Source organism: Sesamum indicum, linkage group LG4, assembly GCF_000512975.1.
Source record: "Sesamum indicum cultivar Zhongzhi No. 13 linkage group LG4, S_indicum_v1.0, whole genome shotgun sequence".
Classification (NCBI taxonomy): domain Eukaryota; kingdom Viridiplantae; phylum Streptophyta; class Magnoliopsida; order Lamiales; family Pedaliaceae; genus Sesamum; species Sesamum indicum.
This window is the reverse complement of record NC_026148.1, coordinates 17,168,056-17,194,119: the sequence shown is the minus strand read 5'-3', so window position 1 is coordinate 17,194,119 and position 26,064 is coordinate 17,168,056. Positions and strand designations below refer to the sequence as shown.

General features: G+C 34.8%; 2 protein-coding genes, 1 non-coding gene and 1 pseudogene across 3 annotated transcripts in view; 2 read left to right on the top strand and 2 right to left on the bottom strand.

The window, feature by feature from the left end:
* LOC105161317 (phenylalanine ammonia-lyase-like) lies at positions 115-4,007 on the bottom strand. The gene is given in 3 exon segments (XM_011078963.2): positions 115-2,082; positions 3,423-3,604; positions 3,606-4,007. Coding segments are annotated over 3 exon segments (2,145 nt in total). The 5' UTR covers positions 3,819-4,007; the 3' UTR covers positions 115-332.
* Positions 13,833-13,904, top strand: TRNAT-CGU. The gene has a single exon. It is a non-coding gene; the product is annotated as a tRNA-Thr (tRNA).
* Positions 15,044-24,013, top strand: LOC105161333 (annotated as a pseudogene).
* Positions 24,325-26,064, bottom strand: part of LOC105161316 (synaptotagmin-3) — a 4,664-nt gene continuing 2,924 nt past the window's right edge. Inside the window, exons 8-12 of the mRNA XM_020693203.1 lie at positions 26,018-26,064; positions 25,683-25,932; positions 25,140-25,511; positions 24,814-24,942; positions 24,325-24,709 (exon numbers count right to left, since the gene is read on the bottom strand). The exon at positions 26,018-26,064 is cut by the window's right edge and continues 1 nt beyond it. Coding sequence (XP_020548862.1) covers positions 24,581-24,709; positions 24,814-24,942; positions 25,140-25,511; positions 25,683-25,932; positions 26,018-26,064 — 927 coding nt within the window. The 3' untranslated portion in view covers positions 24,325-24,580. The remainder of the gene's footprint in view (positions 24,710-24,813; positions 24,943-25,139; positions 25,512-25,682; positions 25,933-26,017) is intronic.

Sequence of the window (26,064 nt, the reverse complement as noted above, 5' to 3'; positions counted from 1 at the left end):
TCAGTTAATACACATTATGTGTAATAACCTTACTCATAATTAACAGTATACATATTCGATACCTGTTGCATAAAATCTGAAGATACATATCTTAATGTTTTTCTGACATAAAGATGTTGGTTAAAAAGGATACCATTCCGAATCAAATGACTTGTGGTTGCAGTTTGACATCACAAATTACAAAAATACATGTATCATTAACAAGTTTGAGCACTTTTTTTGTCCATATACGGACATTGATTTGTGAAGACTTCAAATCAATTAAGGACAATAAATATGCATGTAATATATATACTATGAGGTGGTCTATGCAGACCAGAACCATGTCATGATCAGCTGATTGGAAGGGGAGCGCCATCCCATACCTTCAAGCACTCCAGCAATGGATCAATCAGTTTCCCCTCACATATGGCTGTGAACACCTTGTCGAACTCCTCCCCGGGCGAACGAGCCTTTTCGCCTGTTAGAAAACCAGTCCCTAGCTCCTCCCTCACAAACTTGTACAATGGATAAGACCTGCAGTTCTTGATCCTGTTGGCTATAGCCGGTCTCCCGCTTTCCAGCTCAACTCGAGCACTCTCGACTTCTTTAGGCAAAAGGGCCTTCAATTCTTCCTCAAATGCGCCAATCTTGTGGAAAATCGAGGTGCTAAGGCTCTTCTCCCCCTCATTGCTTATCAATGCGTGATCGACTAGCACTTGTCGTAGTTTTTGCATTAACGGGTAGTTAGCGCTGCATGGATCGTCGATGTAGGCAAAAACGTGCTCTCTGTCTACAGCTCTCAGCAGGTCCCTCTCACAAAACCTGGATGGATGGAGCTCACCAGTCGAGCCGATGGTTAAGACCTTTCTAGCCACTTGGCTGACGGTGTTCTTCACCGTTGCCTTGAGATTTTCCTCCAGGTGTCTTAGATCGATGGCTTGGCATAAAGCAACCAAGAATGTCGAGGCCATGAGCTTCAGAACGTCGACTGCCTCTGCTGTTTTCCTTGAAGAAATCAGCCCCAATGAGTTCACATCTTGGTTGTGCTGCTCAGCGCTTTGGACATGGTTTGTGACTGGATTGGCTAGAAATTGTAGCTCGGAGCAATAAGCTGCCATTGCTATTTCGGCCCCCTTGAATCCGTAATCCAGGCTTGGATTACGTCCCCCAGATAGATTTGATGGCAAGCCATTGTTGTAGAAGTCATTTAAAAGCTCAGAGAATTGTGCAAACATGAGTTTCCCAATAGAAGCAATTGCTAGACGAGCGTTGTCCATCGACACGCCGATAGGCGTCCCCTGGAAATTCCCCCCATGCAATGCCTTATTTCTTGATACATCAATCAATGGATTGTCATTGACAGAATTGATCTCTCTTTCGATAGATTTTGTTGCAACCCGAATTACTTCAATCTGCGGACCAAGCCATTGGGGCGAGGTGCGGAGTGCGTAGCGGTCCTGTTTAGGCTTCTGCAGGGGGTCCATTTCATGTGTCTTTTGTGCTTCTTTGATGTATGAGCTTCCATCAAGTATGTGCTCCATGATAGCGGCAGCCTCAATCTGGCCTGGATGATGCTTCAACTTATGAGTCAAGTGGTCTGTGAATTCGGGCTTGCCTTGCATGACCTCAGCAAAAATCGCAGATATAACTTCTGACAGTACAACAAGAACGTTGGCTTCAAAGAGGACTATAGAGGCCAGGCCTGAGCCCACGGCCGTGCCGTTTACTAGTGCAAGGCCTTCTTTGGGTTGGAGCTCAAAGAATCCCGTGTCAATCCCGGCTAGGGTAAACGCCTGAGCAGGGTCCAGGACTTCCCCGTTAGGCCCAATAGCCTTGGAGTTGGGTCGGCCCAATAGAAGGCCGGCAATGTACGACAACGGGACAAGGTCGCCGGAAGCAGTGATGGTGCCGCGTAGGGGGAGGCATGGGGTGATGTTGTGGTTGAGGAGTTTAGTGATGGCCTCCAAGACTTCAAACCTTATGCCGGAGTAGCCTTGAAGCAATGTGTTGATTCTTACAAGCATTGAGGCCCTTGTGGCCGAGTGAGGCAGTGTGTGGCTTGATTCAGTGCCATTGCCAAATATTCCAGCATTTAGAAACCTAAAATACCAAAAATTAAAAAAAAAAAGAAAAAGAAAATTACTTCAGTAGTTTATTATGTAATTAGTTCATATTTGGGATACAACATAAAAGATTTTTTTTTAATATATTATTAAGAAAATTACTTAAGTTCCTATGTATTTATATTTAGTTGACTTGAGTAGGTGGTCACAGTTCACAACTCAGCCCATTAAATATGCCATAATTTGGTGTAGTTGGCAAATTAATTGAACACCATGCATGAATTGAACTTTTTATTATAAAGTTATAATATCTTGTATTTTATTCTATATATTACATATATAAAATATTTTTATTTAAATATGTAGATAAGTAGTGTTTACATTTATCATGGACAAATTTCACATATCACATTTTCTTTATTTATTAATTTGGATGTATATAAGTGCTAAAATGCTATGAAAAGAATAATAATAATAATAAACAAAAAAGAAAAACCAACATTTCCAAAAATTAACATTAATAAGTGTTGAATTTCCCCCCGCAAAAAAGTTAGCCATTTTATGTGTGTGTAGGGTGGGGGGCATCCACCTACCCCATGATCACAAATATCATTATTTTCAAATTTAAGAAAATATAATTAAATTTGGTGATATATTAAGACTCAAGGCTTTAAAATAATTTTTTATGCTAAAATACACTTACTTCTTTTATTTACAAATAATAACCTATTAATTAATTTTAAGTAAATAATTTTCTATTCCTATATATATTAAATTTAATTTATTTTATCAGTTTCAACTAATCATTTATTTTTTTTATTTTATTTAATTAGTAAATACGTTTTGAGTGTGTTTCGACCGTCAAATTTAGGATGAAATATAATTTATGGAAAAAATGCAAGCAACCCTTTGTGATATCTCAAATGAGCAAATTACCCCCTTATGAAAAAACAAATAGCGATTTACCTCCCTTTATTTTTTAAAATACAACAATTTACCTCCCTATGTTTTTTAAAATGAAGTAATTTACCTCCCTATATAAGGAGGTAAATTGCTTCATTTTAAAAAGTACGGGGGGTAAATTGCTATATTTTTTACATAGGGCTCATTTTTAATATCACAGGAGAGTAAATTGTTATTCACTCTATAATTTATTCCCTTATGAGATGGTGAATGAGCAAAAAATCTCCCATAAAAAAAAAATAACAAATTACTCTTTATCTAAAACTTTGTTAAGAGTATAATTTATTTTATGATTCAAAATACAAAAGAGGTGATTTTACTATTTATTTTTTTTATAGGGGTGTGTTTGTTCATTTTCTATATTACAGGGGTTAAAAGGGCTAAATTGCATTTAACCCCTAGTATTTTATTCACCTGATAAGCTCCTTTTGTAAAGCGCCACCTTGTTTGGTCCTCCTATGTGAAGTTGCACCAAAACCCGTCGTCACACCATAACTGTCCGTCCCTTTGTTCATGCTCTCCATCACCCACTCACTGCTCGCCTTCACCCCCTCCCTCGCCGTCTCCGCCAGCTCCACCGTCACCTCCTCCGCATCTCGTGTGGCCACCGCCGCGGCCCCCCCCCCCCCCCTGCCCTATCGCCAGCGTCTCCCCGCCTAGCCGGACCACTGGCTTCCGGTACTCCGCCACCATCTTCTTCACCTCGTCAAGGTGGCTGCCCGTCAGCGACTCCGCCGCCAACTTCCAGTTCAAGGGGTCATCACTGCTGCTCCTCACACAAAAGCTGCTGTTTGCATTTGCATTTTCCATTTTCTTGCAGCCGCAAATGTTAGTTATAGTAAAAGTAGTGGCAAGAAAACTCTCTCTCTCTCCTCTCTCTCTCCTCTCTCTCTCTCTCTATAAATATATGTATATATATATTTATGATGAGGAAATCTTGATGAAAAATTTGCAAAGGTTGTGAGAATATAGCTAAGCTGAAATTGCTGAGGTTGTTGAGCGACTTTAGGATTGTTTAAATAGAGGCGCATAGGAGATTGTATGTTGGGTGGGAAGGCTATTGTGTTAGTTGAAAACCAATCTTGGCCGTGGGATGATCGCATGGGAAATGGAGGGCTATGATGATGACACGTGTAAGAATGTAGGGGTTATAGGTGTGGTTGGTGGGAAGGAGTTGTTGCGGGAAGAGCCAACGTCATCTTCCATTTTCATGAAGAATTTGTCATCACCAACCCAACCCATATGGTAACTAATGAATGTTGTAGTCTCTATTTGGCTTTATGATTGGTCCGATTAAATTTTTATTTAATTTATTTTTTTTAATAATTATTTTTTAGATTTTATTATTAACTTTGATTTTTTTTAACTACAAAATGATTGTTTATTTTAAGTTAAGCAATTTATTAGTATTATGTTCACAAAAGTTTATAGTAGTTTTCATTATTTACATAAGATAATTACAACATATTAATATAAAAGAATATAAAAAAGTTGTTTTTTTGTGTAGAAAAAATTAATTTGATAATTTTACAAATTTAAGGGACTAAAGTGATAAAAGCAAACTTATTGACCATTTTACATTACGAAGAGTCAAAATCCGGCCACATTTTCGTTGAAAAATGATTTGAGGAACCAAATTGAGATAAAAACTAAAGTTTAAGGATGTAAAGTCAAAAAATGAACTTGAGGAACTAAAGTGATTATAAATAAAAACTTAAGGGACAAAATATTATATTTATTCAAATAGGGTAAATGTTTGTAAGTTTGAATACCACAAAAATTATTTCATCTAATTAATTACTATTATGTTCAATAAAAAATTATTTTTTTATTTAGTCTTAAAAATGAGGCCAATTTTGGAATTAATTTATCTGCTAAGACTAAGTTCATGAACATATTTAAAATTATGGGTTTAAATTTTATCAAATATATATGCTTTAATCTCATTTTATATAAGTTTATTATAATTTATTTTAGTTATATTAATGTATTGATAGAACTGCCGTATTACTTAATTTATTGAGATATTAATAAAATTATGTAAATAAATAAATAAATAAAAAATCTTAGCATTTAAAAGTTTTTGAAATTTTCTAGATTCAATTTTTTATTATTATTATTATTTTTTCTATTTTGTGGCTTTTCATGGGGCAAAGAGGAGTAGGTAGGACTTAATTTTAGTTTATTCAAAGATTCAATTTTTTATCTTTGTATAGTAGGAAAAGTTGAAGTGTAGATCATGGCAACATATTCTCAAAATCTTCACAGAAAAGATGAGGAAAAGTTGGTGAAGTAGGAACACTTTTATCTATGATGATACTTTCACATCAAACAATCACAATGATGTCACCTTAAGGCAAAATTGTAAAATTACTTCTACAATTTTTGGAGTTGGGGGAAATAATATTTTTGGTGTTCGTTTCACTTTTGGTCTTATTTATTATGAAATTAGTATTTTTAGTCTCATAACTTATAAAAATTAGTATTTTTGGTCCTCATCACTTTTATGCTTACAATTTAACGGTAGTCCACATTCCTAGCATGTGATCGTTAAATATTTTTGACTGGAGAGATAATTGGTTTGTTTTTCAGTTCGGGACCATTTTCGAGAAAAAAATATAACATTTGAGGAAAAAATAAATCATGAAGGAAAATTAGAGCAAGAAACATATATAGCGATTTCGCTCTTCTCTCACAAAAGTTGAATCATATTCTTTTCATATTTCTATAAGTTGAAACCAAGTAGAAACAACATAAAAAATTATATTTTCCAAAAGTGAATCAAGTAGGCCAAATGAAGCACTCATATGCTACTATTGAGAAAAGGAATAATTTTTCCTCCGATCAAAAATACTTAACAGAAACATGCTACGCATTACACCGTTAAATTGTAGATTGGAAATTATAAGAGGACCAAAAGTGCTAATTGTTATAAGTTATGATACTAAAAGTATTAATCCCGTAATGAATACGACGGAAAATGACATGGGCCAAATTTGTTGGATTAAAAATGCTATCTTCCTGGGTTTGTAATATTTTTTTAACTCATTTTGCAACTTTTAAATAAATATGGAGTTAATTTTAGGACAATGCTTTTTGGGTCCCATAGCTTATGCCATTTGGTATTTTTGCCCAATAATTTTTCTGGATAACATTTTGGTCCTGTATTTTTTTTTAATTTTTGTAATTTTAATCTTTTGATTAATAGGAATTCGCCTCTATCGTCGAAAAGGGGTGAATTTTGACGAGAAAAGGACTTAAATCACGAATATTAAAAAGATGTAGGACCAAAATATTATCCTAAAAAGTTAAAAAAAAAATACTGATAGAAATGAACGAATACCAAAGAAAACTCCAATTTTAGAATGTCACATAAGAGGCACATATACCTTTAGCGAGAATGGTGAACTCCGACGAAAAAAGAACTAAAATTACAAAAATTAAAAAATTATAACACTAAAATGTTATCCTAAAAGTTAAAAGACGCAAACGCAAAATAACCTAAATTACAAAATAAAAAATACGTTTAAGCCTTAATTTTAAAATCACATAAAATGTAGGGTCAAGTCTGAGATGACCCAAAACTGTGGAACTTGTTTATAATTTTACCTCACATTAAAGAAATAGCAAATAAGAGAACTCAGCTTGAATCAATTTTGAAATTTAAATAAGTGAAGCAATTAATGATAATTTTCTATCACACTTTGAATTTCAGTGTCGTATATACAAACATGTGAATGACATGTGTCCCTTTTGGAAGGAAAAAAAAAAGGAAAAAGTATTATTTTAGTCCGCTAAGTATGCTTAATTTTAATTTTAGTCCAATAACTATGTCAATTTTTGTTTAGGTCCAGTAACTTACGAAATTGCTTACTTTTAGTCCCCTGGCATATTTTCAGATAATTTTACCTCTATGAGTGCATATGGACTAAAACTGCATTTCAAATGTTGCATAAGGGTAAAATTGTCCGAAAATCTGCCAAAGGACTAAAAGTAAGCAATTTCGTAAGTTGCTGGACTTAAACAAAAATAGACATAGTTATCGGACTAAAATTAAAATTAGGCATACTTACCGAACTAAAATAATACTTTTCCCAAAAAAAAATAGCATTTCTAGTTCCTATATTTTAGAGTCGTTATACTATTTGTCATATTAGTTACAAAATTTTCTTAAATGATTTCATATATTATAAAAAATTCTCATTTTTATTCCTTTAATCATATTTTATTAGTATTTTGACGAAAAAGACAAGCGCTAAACACGTGACCATCATTCAAGAGGCCAAACAGTTAATGAGCACTTGCTTAGCGTATGTCTTTTTTTTGTTGTTGAAATACTAATGAAACATGAAAAAATGACTAAAAGTGAGAATTTATGTAACTTATAAAAATAGTTAATTAGTGAGATTCTCGTAACTAATTAGACAAAATATATACTAACCTTAAAATACGGAACAAAAAGTACAATTTTCACAATACTATTACATAACACTAAAGTAAAATAGAATAGCCTTGATAGAATAAAAGGAATATTTAGAATTAAACCTTGGAAAGATACTTGGCCGACCCGTCACCTAACAAATACAGTATATTACATCATTCAAATCATTAAAATACTGAAAATGATACAAAATGGACCTACATTACGTTGATTATTTCATGTCTTCCTCCTTTAATGCCTGTTATGAGAAATTAAGATTTCGGGTATGTACTAGGTATAAATACATTCACCAGAAAATAAAAGCACTTACTATGGGGGACTAAATTGCTTTTTTAGTCCCACAAAAATGAATTCTTTCACTTTTTAGTCCCATACTTTATGGGAATTCTTTTTCGACACCATTTTAAAATCAAAAAAATCAAACGCACTCATAGAACCACCTACATTACTAGGCTTAGGAATGTGCGCAGAAGTGCCTCCATGATAAATTTTCAAAGTCACAGCAAATTCACATCCATTTGAAAGAAACATATATATATATAGATATTATGAAACTCATATAATATTGAAACAATATGAGAATTAAAAGTGAGAGGAAAAAGGAACGTATTCTTATATCATCATACAAAATAAAATGGTCTCTTTATAGGCTCCAAGATTACAACTAAAAGGATCTTCATTGATAAGAGGAGATGAATCTCAAGAGCTTAAAATTTATGATAGAATGGGGAAAAATATTATTTTAGTCCGCTAAGTACACCTAATTTTAACTTTAGTTCGATAACTATGTTCATTTTTGTTTAGGTCCAGTAACTTACGATATTGCTTACTTTTAGTCCTCTGGTAGATTTTCGGACAATTTTACCCCTATGCAACTTTTTGAAAGGCAGTTTTAGTCCATATGCACTCATAGGGGTAAAATTATCCGAAAATCTGCCAGAGGACTAAAAGTAAGTAATTTCGTAAGTTACTGGACCTAAACAAAAATGGACATAGTTATCGGACTAAAATTAAAATTAGGCATACTTAGCGAACTAAAATAATAGTTTTTCCGATAGAATGTAAGAGGAGGGGAGATCAAGATAAGATCCACAAACTTTTGAATTTCTTAAATCTCATAACAATACATATATATATATATATATATATATATTGTCCGCGTTAAATACACAAAAAGCAAGAAAAAATGCAATATACCTCCTTGTGATATGAGAAATAAACAAAAAAACCCTTGTAAAAAGTAAAATAACAAATTGCTCCATGTGTTTTGGAAAACGAAGCAAACACCCTCTATCTAAACTATTGATAGGGGGTAATTTTGCTTTATTTTTTGAAACATAAGGGATAATTTACTAATTCTTTTTTGATAAGGAGTATTTGCTCATTTCACGTATCATAGGGGGATAAAATTGCATTTAACCCCAAAAAACATAAAAAAAAAAACTCATTATTGACCACAAAACAAAGCAATATACAACCAAACAGCAACATATATAAACATAAAAGCATCATCGAAAACTGGAACCACTATTTAACACATACATTATGCATGAAAAACAAACTACACTAAAACAGCACTGAATGTTTCGGGAGCAATTTCTTCAAAAGCAGGGGATGGTGAAGGCACTAATGTTTTACGAGATTTGGGAAGGAGATTTTTACATAATGTTTGGACTTGTTTTCTTATTATTTTATTGTGTTTTGTGGAGATAGAGAGAAAAATAAAGATAAATAAGTGTGTGTTAGAGATAGTACGTATGTTTGGATTTGTTTTTAGAGATAATTTAAAATAAGTATTGTATGTTTAATGTTGTGTTTTGGGAGACAAAAATTACTATTCATTGTTAAATCATTGTCAAATTATGTTTTATATATATATATATGTATTTATGCTAAAACAGTTTAAAACACCTAAATAAGGTATTTCTGAATGATGATAAACATTGGGTGTATTTTAACTTGTCCCAAAGATAAATTAAAAATAAAAACAAACATAGTATTAGGATTTAATGGGGAACTGAATAAGTTTCAATTTCTTTAATAGTTTTTTTATTCACGTGAAGAGCACATGAGTTTCTCCCTTCAAAAATCAGCTGCTTAACGGCACATGCCTTCCTTGTCACGTTTGCTACAAACATTTGACTGAAATTTCCTCTTTGAAACTGACGTCATCATATTTTTTATGAAAATGGTAGCTAAATAAAAATTCTATAAAATGTAGGACTAAAAATCAAAATCCTCCAATTTGTGGGACAAAAAAGAGCAATTTAGCCTAGCATTGATTCATTTCAAGATCAACGGATAAAATTACCAAAGACAGTGAGAAATTATTATTGTTTTTATAACGGTAGGGGAGATATTAGTAGATTGATCCCAATTGCTCTTAGAGTGGGGTGTTCAATAATCACTCGTAGACACGTAGTTTTGGTCCTTGAAAGTCTTGGACCAATAGGGTACCTAGACCTTTCAAAGTGTGTGTGTGTGTTTTTTTTTAATAGCATAATTATACTTGACGTTCATAAAATTTGATGTAATTATACATAAATCTCTTATAATTTGAAAAACTATATTTAGTAATCCTGAAGTTTATTTTTTGTCTAACAAATAAGTTATTTCGTTAGCCAAAATTTATCGAATTTATGATATTAATAAAAAATCGGATAAAAAATCATATTTACCCTAATTAGTTTATTACTAATTTTGTTGCAGATCAAATAAATCTTTTTATGATTAATTATTCTTATGCATCTTCATACATTAATGTATGTATAGAGGCATCTTCATCATCGTAAGGGTAGCTTAGTCCTAAAAGATTTGCTTGACCTGCAATAAGTAAATAATTATAAGTCAATCGAGGGTAAATATCAAATGTAATTTTCTAAATCATATGGGGTCTATGTATAATTATATAAAATCTCAAGGGCAGAAAATACAATTATCCCTTTTTTAATTAAATTTTTGTTCGAGGGTTTTATGTTATTCTGGAAAAATCATTTCAGTTAATTTATCTGTCACATTAAATTTTTATAAATTACAAATGTATAAATAAGTATTTAAATTGATTTGAATACATAAAGATGTATATAAAAAATATATAATATTTGAAATATATATTGAGTAAATTATCGAAACCAGAAAAAATATATTTTTCCATTATATTTTAAAGTAAAAAATCATGATACGTACTAAGTATTAATTAATCTGTGTTGCAGAACGGCCTTTAGCTGTTATTTTTGCAAGCAAGATCAGAATATTTGCTATAACTAATTACTGTGGCAAATATTTTCGCATAGGTAAAACCATACTGAACGTTGATTAATCATGGTCAAAACTTAAGTTTTTGCATTGATTTTGTCTGACCGTGATAGATAGTATCGATTTATTATAATTTTTAAGCCGTAGTAATTATTTATAGTGTCGAGGATAATAAATTTTCTTGTAGTGACTTTTTCTTCTAAAAATAAACGTGATTAATATAGATTCCAATTTTCTTAATTCTCCTCCTAAAATTACAAAAAACTTCAATCGAACTTTTTGGTAATAAAATGTCCAAATCTCAGATGAGCAAAATTAAATTACAAGATAGTAAAATTAAAACATAAAAAATGATCGATTATAGTGACTTTCTAGAGGAGTAATTAGTGTATTACTAATTACAATATATTTTTTTCAAATTTACAAATATCGTCCTCCAAAAGTTACAATTTTTATAAGCTAACATTTTTCGAGTTTACAATATTTACATACCAACCCTCCAAAATTTCCAATAATATAATTTAAGGCTGTAGTTGTCTTATGTGAAATCTGGAAGATAGAAACTATAATAAATACGTCGAGATGTTATTATTGTTTTTCAAAAATTCCCTATGAGGGGACTTTACTGAAATATATTTATGTTATATAACACTACAAGAAAATAAATTTATAGCAAGGGAAAAATATTACCGTCGAAATAATTAATAAATAAAATTTTTGTTGCTAATCTACATTATTTAAAATAAAAAAATTACCTGATAATGAATTTAGCAACGAAAATTTACTTAATAATGAATTTTAGCAACGAATTATTTAGAATATATATTAAGTAATTTAAATTAGCAACGAAAGTTTTTTTATGCTGATTTTTAACATCAAATTTTTTCATTGCTATTGAGCAATTTTCGTAATGAAATTTATACACCAGTTTATGTATTTCATGAAAAAAAAAAACAAACATTTATTTAACACGAAAATCAGAGGTTAATTCAGAAAATAAATTAAAAGTTATAAATGACGTGCTTACCTTAATTTCCATCCCAAATGCTAACTGTTGAAGATGTGAATACCATAACGGGTAAATTGCATACCTCTATGTTTTCAAAATTAGCTTAAAATCTACTGTGTTAAAAAAATAGGTAAAAAATTCTTTTGTATTTTTAAAGTGTTGTATATTCTCCTCTCTATAGCCACATAAATTGTTTGTTGAATTGACTGTTATACTCTTCTTATAATAATTATTGATCTTCAATTAGTAAAATAAATGGTTCAAATTTTAAAAAATTTAAGTATATTTTTTTATTTATATATATATATACTATGTATAATATATATAAAGAATATAATATAACTATATATAATGTACGTATATATATATATATATATATCCAAACCCACAAAAGATTTACAGAAACAGTCATAAAAGCATATTTCAATAGATACACGCGAGTGACGTGGTTGTCCTGGTTGCTGGCATCTGGTGGGTGCCGCGGCCGCAGCGATTAGTTGCTGACGTCTGGTCAGCAACGGAAGCAGCAACAGCAGTAGCAAGAAAGGGGAAATAGAAACGGCGGTAGCAACAGCTAGCAAGGGCGCACTATTTTTCTGACTTAGAGTTGAAATACCCGTTCCCCCTTTTTGCCCTACTCCCGATCAGGTACCCGATCGGGTTCTTTGGGTGGTAATTTAATACCCGAACCCGAACCTGATTGGATATAGTCGAATTTCGGGTTAACCCGAACCAACAAAAAAAACCGACAAAACCGATTCGATTTGTCTTTACCCGAACGGGTCTGATTGGGACCCGAAAAACCCGACCCATTCGCCCACCCCTAGCTGCATGCTAAATAGACTCAATCCTAAGTACTTTTCACTTAGCAAAGGGCCTATTAATTTCAGTGACTTCCTAGCCTACCTAAAATACAACCCTCTTCAATGCCACTACGTCCTCCTCCTCCTCCCTCCCTTGACTTCGCCTTCTTCCCCTCCCGCACCTAGATTCGCCCTTCCTCTCCTTGCCCTGGCCGCATCCTCCTCCCCCTCCACCCAAATCAGCCTTCTTCTCCTCCTCCTCCCTTCCCCTCCCATGCTCGTCGCCACTCCATCTCCCTACTCTGGCCCCTCCTCCACTCAGATTCGCCTCTCCTTGTCGTCGACAGCCCACTCATGCCAGTATCTCTCTCTATATATATATATAGACTCTATAAATATATATATATATAGATAGTTTCTATTATAAATGTATAAATATATATATATATATATTTAAATTTAATTATATATTATAAATAATTTTTGTTATTATCTATTTAAATTTAAACTGTTAATTCGAGTTAGATAAAATGTATACCATTGATATTGTTGGTTAAATTTGGACTTTAGATTGATCAAGATCCAACGATTCTTAAAATAAGGACATAAATGTTATTTTAAATTTTAAATTAAAAAATAAAATAAGTCCTATGTCATTTGCAAAATGCATCACGAGGATACTTTTCTCTATTTTTTAGAACAACTAGGGGTAAATTGCTGCTTTATTTTTCGAAGGGAGGTAAATTGCTCATTTTCCTTAATATAGGAGACTAAACTGCATTCAACCCTAATTTTATGAGTTATAACCAATGTGTAAACAAGTCAAGCTCGGTTGGTATATATATATATATTATATAATATGTATATATAAATGCATACACCTCTTGATATTCATTTTTAATATTCATTATGTTATAACTTTTTGTATCCCCCATTATGATTTGTAATTATAATAGATATGGTGTATTTTGTAAACTATATTTTTTATGGTCTATAAATACCACCATGTATTTCATTTGTAAGATAAGTTTTTTGGAGAGAATAAGAAAGTGATTTGGAGAAATACATATATTATTTACCTTATATTCTATTAAGAGTGATAGGTCAATAAATTTAGAATTTCTCTAAATTTATAACAATATATCTATATATATAATGTAATATCACCGAAAAATAAGTAAAATTGTTCAACCATAATATACACTATGTTTAGATTAATTCATTGGAATCATCAAATTATTTCAGCATAAGTTTATTAGCACTAAATTAGAAATATTATATATTAGATATCTTGTTATAGAAATATTTGCACATAAGCCTTCGTAGCATAGTGGTAGTGCGTTCGCTTCGTAAGTGAAAGGTCGTGAGTTCGATCCTCACCGGAGGCTCTGTTATTCTAACATTATCAACACATATTGAGTGGTTGGAGACTCTACAGTCACTGCTCAAATTCATGCGATATATTGGGGAAGCTTTTGATAGCTGATAAATCATGGTGTTGTCTTACCTATACACCTTATGTTCTATGTAATGAAGGCGCGAATGAGACGCATATGCAATACTTATTCTTTCATCTTTCGATGAAGCTACTTTTGGGACCATGCGGTGTTGATTTACATATATTGGGGAAGCTTTTGATAGCTGATAAATCATGGTGTTGTCTTACCTATACACCTATGTTCTGTGTGATGAAGGCGCGAATGAGACACATAGACAATACTTATTCTTTCATCTTTCGATGAAGCTACTTTTGAGACACATAGGCGCACTTATTCTTCCGATGCCTCTACTCCCGATGGTGCCAATGGACATAGATTGGGCTACAAGAAGATGTGAGAGGGCAACACATTATTAATCTGGTTTATCGTGCATTATTGACTTCATGTGTGTATCATATTTGAAAGGAATAGAACTTGAGACATTTTGATCAGTTTGAACCAAAACCGACCGCACTTGCTGGACTCATTGTTGAAAAGGTTAGACAGAGGACTCTTAGTACTTCTTTAGCTCGCTTTGTTAGTTCTTGTTCGTTGTATAGACTTTGGCGTATCCCTTGGCTTCATGTGTGTATCATATTTGATGAAGGCGCGAATGAGATGCATAGGCAATACTTATTCTTTCGATGAAGCTACTTTTGAGACACATAGGTGCACTTATTCTTCCGATGCCTTTACTCCCGATGGTGCCTTATAGCTATTCGACGATCTGTTAGCTTCAATTACCCGAATCGAGACTGGCCAATGGACATAAATTGGGCTACAAGAAGATGTGAGAGGGCAACACATTATTAATCTGGTTTATCGTGCATTATTGACTTCATGTGTGTATCATATTTGAAAGAAATAGAACTTGAGACGTTTTGAGCAGTTTGAACCAAAACCGACCGCACTTGCTGGACTCATTGTTGAAAAGGTTAGATAGAGGATTCTTAGTACTTCTTTAGCTCGCTTTATTAGTTCTTGTTCGCTGTATAGACTTTGGCGTATCCCTTGGCTTCATGTGTGTATCATATTTGATGAAGGCGCGAATGAGACGCATAGGCAATACTTATTCTTTTGATGAAGCTACTTTTGAGACACATAGACGCACTTATTCTTCCAATGCCTCTACTCTCGATGGTGCCTTATAGCTATTCGACAATTTGTTAGCTTCAATTACCCGAATCGAGACTGGCCAATGGACATAGATTGGGCTACAAGAAGATGTGAAAGGGCAACACATTATTAATCTGGTTTATCGTGCGTTATTGACTTCATGTGTGTATTATATTTGAAAGAAATAGAACTTGAGACGTTTTGAGCAGTTTGAACCAGAACCGACCGCACTTGCTGGACTCATTGTTGAAGAGGTTAGACAGAGGATTCTTAGTACTTCTTTAGCTTGCATTGTTAGTTCTTGTTCGTTGTATAGACTTTGACGTATCCCTTGGCTTCATGTGTGTATCATATTTGAAAGGAACAGAACTTGAGACATTTTGAGCAGTTTGAGCCAGAACCGACCGCACTTGCTGGACTCATTGTGGAAGAGGTTAGACAGAGGATTCTTAGTACTTCTTTAGCTCGCTTTGTTAGTTCTTGTTCGTTGTATAGACTTTGGCGTATCCCTTGGCATGTCGAGGGAGACGCAACTTATTGAGCACTGTTGTACTATAAGATTGTATTATTTATTTAATAAAAATTATATTTACCTAAAAAATATATGCACAAATAAACATAAAAGGTTATAAGTTACTTGTCAGAACTTATTAATTTATAAAATTACAAGAGATTACAAATTAATATTGAAATATAACAATAAAATTTATATGCATTATATTAAAAATTTATTTACAAAACAAATTATCAAAACTTGTTAAATTGTTTAGATAGATATTAGATAATATAAGTAAAAATATCATAGTTCATTATTATCTAAAATTAAAAAAATATTCTAATTAATAATTATAATATCTGGTGAATTTTGAATATGAACTTAATATAATATATTGGAATAATTACACCGTCCTCCCTTGAGATCTGGTGTAGTTATACGTAGATTCTCTGTGATTTAAAAAATTAAATCTATCATTGTGATGTTTGTTTTTGTCAAATAAATTGATCATTTTGTTAGTCAAATTCATCTAATTCGCTGATATTAACTAAAATAATTACATTAATTTTTTTGTATTTACTCAGATTGACTATTATTGACTTATTATAAATCAAATAAATCTTTTTCTAATCAAATTATTCTTATATATCTTCACATACTAAGCATGTGAGGAGGTGTATTTTCATTCTTATAGGGGTAATTTAATCAGAAAAGATTTTTTTGGCCTTCAATAAGTTAGTATTAAATTCATCGGGGATAAATACAGATTTCAATTTATTTTTTTTATTAATATCAATAAATATAATGAAATTTAATTAACCGAAAAATCTATTTGTTAGAAGAAAATAAATATCAAAAAATATAATTTTTAGGTTATAAAAATTTTACGAATAATTATATCAAATCTCCGAAAAAAAAAATGGGGTAATAAAGTTTGCAAGCCCAAATCCCGCCGAAAAGCTAAAAATCGAAGGAGGTCTACGACCCATAAAGTTTGATCCATAATCCAAAAAGCAAAAAAGGAGCCTCAACAAGCAAGAGGAGCCCACACCTAGCAATTTCTCTACATTGTTTGGTGACGGCGGCGATGGATGGAGCACCTCCGGTTCTTGATGATGGATACCCGGCGTCGAGGTTATTCAGCCAGGGATAATCTTATACGTACGATGAAGTTATCTTCCTTCCCCATTATATCGACTTCTCCACCGATGCTGTTTCTCTTTCGACCAAGCACAGCTACCGCTTCTCGCTGCCCACTCCATGCGTCTCCTCTCCCATGGACACCGTCACTGAATCCTCCATGGCCACTGCCATGGCTTCACCCGGCGCCATCGGTATTATACACTCCAATACACCCGCTTCGAACCAGGCAGCCATGGTACGCCTCGCTAGGTCGCACAAAATACCATTTAATTATGAGTTCGTCTTTAAATCTCCCTCCGACTCAATTTTATCCGTTGAGGAGTTCTCTTCCTGCCCATGCATTTTTGTGACGGAGTAGGGAAGTGAAAAGTCGAAACATATTTGGGTACGGTGAAGAAATCTCATTGGCAAAAATTAGCTGATAAGGAAGTGAGGGTCTCGGAGTACATGACAAAGTCATTGGTTTCGCTTCCGGGTAGTCATAATTTTGAGGATGTTTCGGGTTTTTTAGCCAAAGAGAAGCTTGATGGAAAGCTTTCTAGGTGTAATGATGGGAAGCTTTTTAGCTGGAACCAGTGAAGCTCCTGGCACTTATGAATATCAGGTTTTTCAGAAGCACAACCATATGAACTCTAGTTTCTCATTTTTTAGCTTTTAGAGAAGAGAAGAAGACAAATGGAGGTAAAGATTTTCTCACTCTCTGTTGAGTGTTTCCATGCTCAACATTGTTGTAAAAATTAAAAAGTTTATATAGCTTCTTTGTGCTCTATCTCTCCACCTTTCTGATTTCTTTTGTCATCCAAATGTGTCCTACTTATCTCCCACAAACTAACCCTTTTCTAAGAATATGAAGTCCCAAATGCGAATTTGCTAGAGTTGATACCTCATTTATAGATTTCAAAGTACCAACCCTATCCTTGTATGTATAATTACGGCCTCCAGGGAGTTTTTACACAAGTATTAGAAGATAGTGATAGAGATATACCCGTCACAAAGAGTATTCATACATCTTATAAATATTCCAGTTAATTTCTCATTTATGCATTAAAAGATTCTATTGAGTGTATTGTTTGTTTGTTGACAAGTATTGGGATTTTGCCATGACAGGGTGGTCGGCGAGTCAAGAAGTATCGAGGTATGGGATCCCTAGAAGCAATGATGAAAGGGAGTGAAGCTCGGTATTTGGGTGGTAAAGCTAACTTGAAAATTGCTCAAGGAGTTGTTGGTGCAGTGGCTGATAAAGGTTCTATTTTGATGTTCATACCATACGCAAGGGATTCCAGGATCTTGGCGCTTCCTCCCTGCAATCAGCTCATGATCTCTTGAGATCAGGCGCGCTAAGGCTAGAGGTATGTTTGAGAGCATCTTATCCGTTTAACAACTTTGGGGTGTGTTGAGGTGGAGCTGCTGCTGCAGTTTCTTCATGTGCAACACAGCAACAACTTGTTACAGAGCATCACGCCTTCACGACTTATCTTAGGGACTTTCGCACTTTCTTTCTTATTTAGTAAACTTTTATCTTTAGCTTTTTTTATTAGTTAATATCGCTTTTCTACCTAAAAAGCTTGAGGTGGCTAAAGTTTGTTGTTCTTCACCCGCACTGTACCTCTGTATATTTAGATGGGTATCCACCCCCACTTAATTGAATGAAATACATCCTCTCAAATTTTATACCTGCTTGCAAGATCCTCTCCATGAATGTAGATTTTTGAAGCTTCTCAGCATGGTATCAGAGCTATCGATTGAAGGTCTCTGATCCTGCTTCCGCGATACACAAAACAAAGCACTTGTGAAGCACAGTAGCCATGGCAATGGAGGCTGCGATTCAAACCATTGTAAGTGCGATGGATCGTTTGAAGTCCGAAGCTCTACAGCTTCATAGCTCAGAGCATCCAGGTATGATGCTTGTATCCACGCCTCTTGATGGCAAAAATTTTCTGAGTTAGAGTAGAGTGGTTCGTCGTGCTCTAGGAGCAAAATCGAAGCTCGGTTTTATTATTACTGGCACATGTGCAAAACCTGTAGAAGACCCTGAGTTATTGGAACAATGGACGCGTGTTGATTGTATGGTGACGTCCTGGGTACTTAATGCGATGACTAAAAACATCTCTAATGCTTTTATATACACAAAATCTGCTAGAACCTTGTGGATTACCTTGAATGAAAGGTATGGTGTGTGTAGTGGGCCACTCTTATAACAATTGGAGCGGGAGATTGCATCTGTTAGATAGGGAGATTTGTCAGTTGTAGACTATTTCACCAAAATCCAAATGCTATGGGATGAACTAATTCATCTGCGACAATTACCTGAGTGTACCTGTGGATGCGCCTGTACATGCAATGTTGCTAAGGCGAAGGCGGACCTGATTGAAGAAAATCTTCTTATGCAGTTTCTTATGGGTCTGAATGAAGAATCAGATAATTTCAAGAGTTAGATTCTAGTTACTGAACCTCTACCGAGTATAAATAAAGCCTATTCGATGATTTTGCGAATAGAGAGGCAAAGGCAGGTACACATGGGTGAATCACTTAAGGGAGCAACATTGTTTGCTGAAGGGGCAACCAGGAAATGAGAGGATTTACTAAGAGGACAGAGTTACAGAAAGAGAGGAGTGGTGGAAAAACGAAGTATGAAATGCGAGCATTGTAGCAAAACAAGTTATGACAAAAGTACTTGTTTCAAGTTGCACGGAGTGCCTGACTGGTATAAAGAATTGAACGAACAAAAAATGAAAAGTGTTGGGGGTTCGAACAGAGTAAATATTGTACAAGGACCACAACCTAAGTTTCAAAAGGAGGTGCAAAGGGGAGGATCAATCTTTAGTTAATGATGTGGTTATGGAGCTTATGAAGATGCTGAAAAAGTTGCCTACAGACACTATCCAGGCAAGTTGTTCAGAAAATTTTGCAAGTATGCACTACTGCACTTTTATTGGTATTGAGCATTTGCATCCAAGTCCTGGATTATAGATTCTGGTGCAATAGTCATATGTGCAGTGATGTCAATGCTTTCCACACTTTGAGTAAATCTTTTTTCACATCATCTATATATCAACCTAATGGCACCTCAATACAAACCAAACAATCTGGTCACATAAATTTATCTAAGAGACTCGTGTTCAAAGATGTGCTATACTTTCCCACTTTTCATTGTAACTTGATCTCGGTTATCAAGTTGTGTACCACTTCTAAACTTCGTTTTTCTTTCCCTCTTGTTGTTTGATACAGGACCGGATGACTAATGAGGTGGTGGCAGTGGTAAAGCAAACTAAACATCTATATATTCTCAATAAACAGTCTTTTGATATAGCTTTTATCAAATCTTTCCAATCTATTTCTTCGAACTTTGTATCTCGTGTTATAGAATCTGATGCTCTGTTATGGCACAAGAGGTTGGGGCATCCCTTGCTCAAAGTGCTTGACATATTCCCACCATGAAAAATGCAATTAAAAATGTTGAAATATGTACTGTGTGCCCTCTCGCTAAACAACATAGGTTGTCTTTTCCCCATAGCAATTCTTAGACCTCCAAACCTTTCGATCTTATACATATCGACATATGGGAACCTTATCACAAACCAACTTTGTCCAATTGCCATTGTTTTCTTACGATTGGTGATGATTACACTCGTGCGACTTGGACCTATTTGATGAGACACAAAAGCCAAACTTCTACTTTGTTAAAAACATTCTTTAAATATGCCCAGAATCAGTTTCATTCATCCATTAAGCACATACGAATTGATAATGGGGCCAAGTTCTTGGGCAGGGATTGTCAATCTGTTCACATTACTAGGTATCTTCCTGTTAGAATAGCTGACCAAAAAGCCAATTGGATTGGCCTTTATGTAATCTGTTCCGACAATTTCGGTATAATTTTAACATTGTTTATGAATAAAGTGAGTATTTATTATCTGACAATTATATTTGTTGTGTGCTCACTAATTATGTTTATAGGCTTAACATCACAACAAAGCCACAAACCAAATTGTACAACCTATGAGGTTAGGCTGCGATTTGATGGTGGCCATGAAACCAACTTTTGAAGGTTAGGTTTGAAATGTTCTAAGTCTAGGACCTCGAGACTGGGCATCGAGAGTCCTATTGAGACTTGCACTAAAATTGCATTCATTGGATGAGTGTCGTACTTCATTGACGACAGACATTGGACGTCTATGCAATGTTAGTGGGTGGTTGACAAGGTTGTCAAGTCAACCGAATTGATTCACGGTAGGTCTTCATATGGAAGCCTTGGAGGTTTGGTCGGCATGACTAGATCTTCCTGGCTCCGATAGTATGGGATTAGTCCTTAGACTTGAGGAACCATAGTAGTTGAATGCATGAGATGGTTGTATCTTGGATTTGATGAAAGATGACCGTATCTTTGATGTGGTCATTACAAGTCCTGTTCAGTGCAATTAGAATATGTAGTGAGGATGATGGGTTCCAAGATAGAATCCGTCATCTGTCAGTATATGACAGTCCAGTCTCCTATGCGCTTTGAAATGGTTGGTGCTCTTAGAGTTTGTGGCCACAAAGATTGGTTGAATAGGAAATGGTTTCCTACGTCAATCAATAAAGCAAACGCATCTTGAGATATCGAGCATAGTATCTAGTCCAGGATGAGAACCGACACCCAATTCCATGCCCTAGACTTAGATCGAGAGACGGATGATGGAAGGACCGTACCCGTATGGTACTCGGGAGCATAAATATTCACTCCAACATTCACCTAGTCTCTAATGCCATGGACTGTTGCTAGACGGCCACCCATGGTGACGAGAATTTTCGATTAATGGTTAATTAAAAATAAATTAATTAAATTGAATTTAATTAATCATAGTGTTGGACACAAGCTTAAGTTTAGCTGAGGGTGAACCTAAAGAGTGTCACAAATCATTATGGAATTGGTGGAATTAATTCAAGAAGTAATGAATTAAAGAGAATATATATAAATGATTGGATCATTTATTTAGCAATCCATTTGATGGATGGCTCAAGAATTAATTAATTAGATTAATTAATATTTGGGCATAACACCTTTAAATTAATTGGATTAATTCATGGAGTTTGGCTTAATCAATTGATTAGATCAATTAATTAGTAACTGAATATAGATTTATTTAATTGGATTAAATGAATTAATGGACTTTGATTGGGCTTTATTTAATTTGATTAAATCGAGCCCGGTGCATATTTGAAGTCCAAGCCCATCTGAGGGTGGTTGGAGCAAGTTAAGAAGGAGTTGAAACTTACCATGATGAACATGATGGAGGAGTTTTTCACTATGGTTGGAGGTTATATGAATATGGTTGTATAGGTTGTCTTGGAGGCAAGCTTAAAAGTTATTGAATTTTGAATTTAATTGTATGTGATATACAAAACTACACAAATATCTATCATAACCACCACAAAAGCTACGAATTTTCTCTAAAAAATATTCTCCTTTTGGTTCTTTTTTAAATTGGATTCAAATTAGAACACAAAATAATCCAAACGCACTAAACAATAGTGTTGTGTTTGGAATTATTTTTCTTCTTGGTTCTTTGTTCTATCTAGCAATAGAACAAGAACTTTACCTTTTCATTTTGTGGTGTGGACAACTAAGAGGAATTCTAGTTTGAATTCTCAAGTGAACGGAACAGGAGAACATAAAGATAACAACGCACGTTACAGTTTTCTAAAGAAATAAAAGGTAAAGTTTCAGATTATGTTTCTGTACTTTTTGTTTCATCATCTAGCACATGTCTAACATGTTTACATAGTTATTATTATGCTTTTGACAAACACCGAAATCTCGGAAATTTCAAAGGGAACACCCCTTTGAACCGGTTTTTAAAATTTTTATTTCACGCTTCCATCGCATTCTCGGGCCATACCGATTCTTTTACTTCCATAAAAAATCTTGCCCATATACTCCCCCATCAAAATGGTTTAGTTGAGAGACGTCATAAACAACTCCTTGAAATAGCACGGTCAATCATGTTTGTCTACCAAATTCTAAGGCGAAGCTTTGCTCACTGCCACCTATATTCTCAACAGGCTACCTTCTTCTGTACTATCTTGGAAAAGTCCATCTGAGATGTTATATAGTACTACTCCAACTTATGATCACTTACGAATCTTTGGGTTTCTATGTTTTGCCATCGTACCCAAGCCTAAGAAGGATAAATTCAGTAAAAGGGCTCTAAAATGTATCTTTCTTGGGTATTGCCATGATTACAAAGGGTATAGATTGTAATAGACACAAATAAGCTCGTAGTATCTCACGATGTCATTTTCCATGAACATGTTTTTCCCTTGCAATCTCCTTCAATTCAAGCCTCAGATACCAGTCTACCTCTTGTCCCTGACATTATACAGACCCCTTCCCCTCAGTCCACTGACATTTCCTTCTCCTGTACAAGATCCATCACCGAGACCTCTCAGACATTCAACACATCATGTTCACAAGCCCGCTTGGCTATCCGATTATGTCTGCAATCATCACTCTACTCTCTCCACCGCACATTTGCATTTTGTTCCCAGTTATCTGTTTTGCAGGAGCCTAGATCTTATTCTCAAGCTCAGGGACGCGTTGAATGGGAACTGGCAATGAAGGAGGAAAATTTAGGCTCTTGAAAGGAATAATACGTGGTGTTTAACTTATCTACCGCATGGGAAACAAGCCATTGGTTCACGATGGGTCTACAAGTTAAAACTGAATCCTGAAGTAAGTGTCAGTTGATATAAGGCCCATCTTGTCGCGATGGGGTACACTTTCTTTCTTATTTATTAAATAGCGTTTTCTTCATTGTACATATTGCTCTTTTCTCTTTTAGCGTTTCCTATTAGTTAATAGCGTTTTTCTACCTGAAAAACTGAGGTGTCTAAAGTTTGTTGTTCTTCACTCGCACTGTACCTCTGTATATTTAGATGGGTATCCACTCACACTTCCAATTGAATGAAATACATCCTCTCAAAATTTTATACCTGCTTGCAAGATCCTCTCCATGACTGAAGATTTTTGAAGCTTCTCAGCAGGGTGTTCAATTAGTAATCGTACAATCTTCCTATCGTAGCAATACTAGTTGCAAGTACGCACAGGAATTTGTGTGAATATGGAGAAAAAGTTCAACTTTGTAGCTCGCATACCTTTGGTGCGTTCAGCTTATGCATCAACTGATCACTCACTTTTCTAATTGTTCAGGTAAGAACTGGGGCACCGTAAGTCGAAGGCGGAGTTCACGGCTGGTTGGTCTCTTATGAAAAGAAGTCCTTCTAGATGCTTCATCTGTGTCGAAAGTTGTACTGTATCATCTTGAGATTTATTTGCTGGTACGAAATACTGCCCGCGTTTGGCAAAACAACAATTTCACAAATATGTATTTTGACAAGTTTCTCATTTGCTTCTTTTTAGTTCGGATTTGCGGCATGCATAGCATCATATGAGTGCAATCAAGTGGCAATAGAAGATGTTGGGACTAAGACATCTTGGAGGATCTGTAACTCTGCATGCATGGCTGGGATTACGGTCGACTGACATAAAATACATGCCATCTTGCTTGCAAGGTTAATTTTCTTACAGGCGAAGAATCAAGAAGAAAAATGCAGAAATTTTTCTGCTGCTTTCAGGATATAATAGCAGTTTGGTTGTACAACAAAATTCAAATTTTACATACTACCTACTATCTTACCCTCTGGAACAAAGCACTGCATGAATCTGTGGTCTTTGAACTTAGCTATCCCATGTACCATTGTGCATCACTATTCTCCAAATTCTGATAGAAACTGAACCTTGACACAGTTAATGAAATTACCAAGATTGCAAGTATATCTTCACTAGTTTCTGTCATATTGTTTTCCACCGTAACTCAATGTGTATGACTCCATCCTTGGAATCTATCAAATGGTACTTCTGGTTGATTCGGCCGTTGTAGACGACATCAGCTAGGTTGATGTCAACGTGTCCTAATGATTCCTATGTCAAACAAGGATGATTCGAGAGGGTTATATTTAGCGGATCGTTCTTGGGCAAGAATGATGTCCAGCGAAAGTGAACGCAATGAGGTAATAATGAAGTACCTTAGAATGGAAGCTAATGCTTGTCCGCTTGCTCATAACCTTGATGTGAATCTTCTCCTGCAACGGAGGTTCTTCGAGCAAGAATTGGAACTCTTCGTTCCACAAAGGGTTACGAGTCTTTTTCATTATCTGGGAGAAACCAATTTTGGGTTTAGCCGTCGTGAAAATCAAAACAATAATGAAATGAGAAAAGAATAAAAAGAGACTAAAACAATGACTATAGGTTCGGATCTTCTGTTACAACTCAGGTTTTCATCTTATATTTCCGTGTCAAATATGCATGTGTATATAGTTTCTTTTTTCAAGAAATAAAAATGAAAATTCACCTTTGATTTTTTTATTTCGCCTCTGAAAATCACCAGCACATAAGGATTATTGTGACGCGAACCTTCTACGTCTTGAGCGCCTTGAACGGTGACCAGAAGTAGGCCTGCTCCGGTTGGGCTCACGTTGCTAGGCGCCCGGTCGACTATGCTGTCTTTCTTGGCATAGCCGTCCATTATCCCGCTGAAACTGTCATGATCTTCTCTAAATGGAGCATATGTCAGCTGCAGCAAGATCTGCCCTCTTTGCCTTTTGTTGTCAGGATCAGTAACACCAGTATCTTTTAACAAGTCGAGTGTTACTTCTTTTAGCTCATTGGGGGTCAGCAGCTTCAGAGGAAAAATCTGAGTTCCCAACCGGTCGTGTGAGCCTACCTGTTGCAATGCCAAAACACAAAAGAGGTTGCCGGAAAGGTTTGTTAGTTCAGCAATTTGACGGCATTAAAATGCATATCGGTTATCGCATGACATTGTCGATTTCCTTCAACAAAGCTCAGGAAACTAACTTAAAGCAATTTCAAAGGAGTAAGCTTAAGAGGTTTAAACCTTGTCCCAGTCGAAGACGTTTATGTGAAGCATTTGAGATTGAGGGTCCTTCACTGAAAGCTTAAACTCCTCATTCCACTCAGGATTCAAGGTCTTTTTCTTGATCGTAGTTTTCTTTGCTGGAAGCTTTTCTCCACTGAGGCTTAGCTTAACGTAAGGATCTGATAGGCCAAGGAAATCCATCTTCAGAAGCTTCGTTGCACGGACGACTTTCACATGTAGAATTCCAACGGGCTTCTTTATGGCCACCCTGGTATTTAAGCAAGAAATGAACTGTGAAGAAACAAAAGATTCCAGCAAATCTAGAAAACTTTTCGTGATAATAGACAACTTACGTTGAAGCATCAAGGACGGGTATTTCAAGAGACTTGGGCCAAAGGTA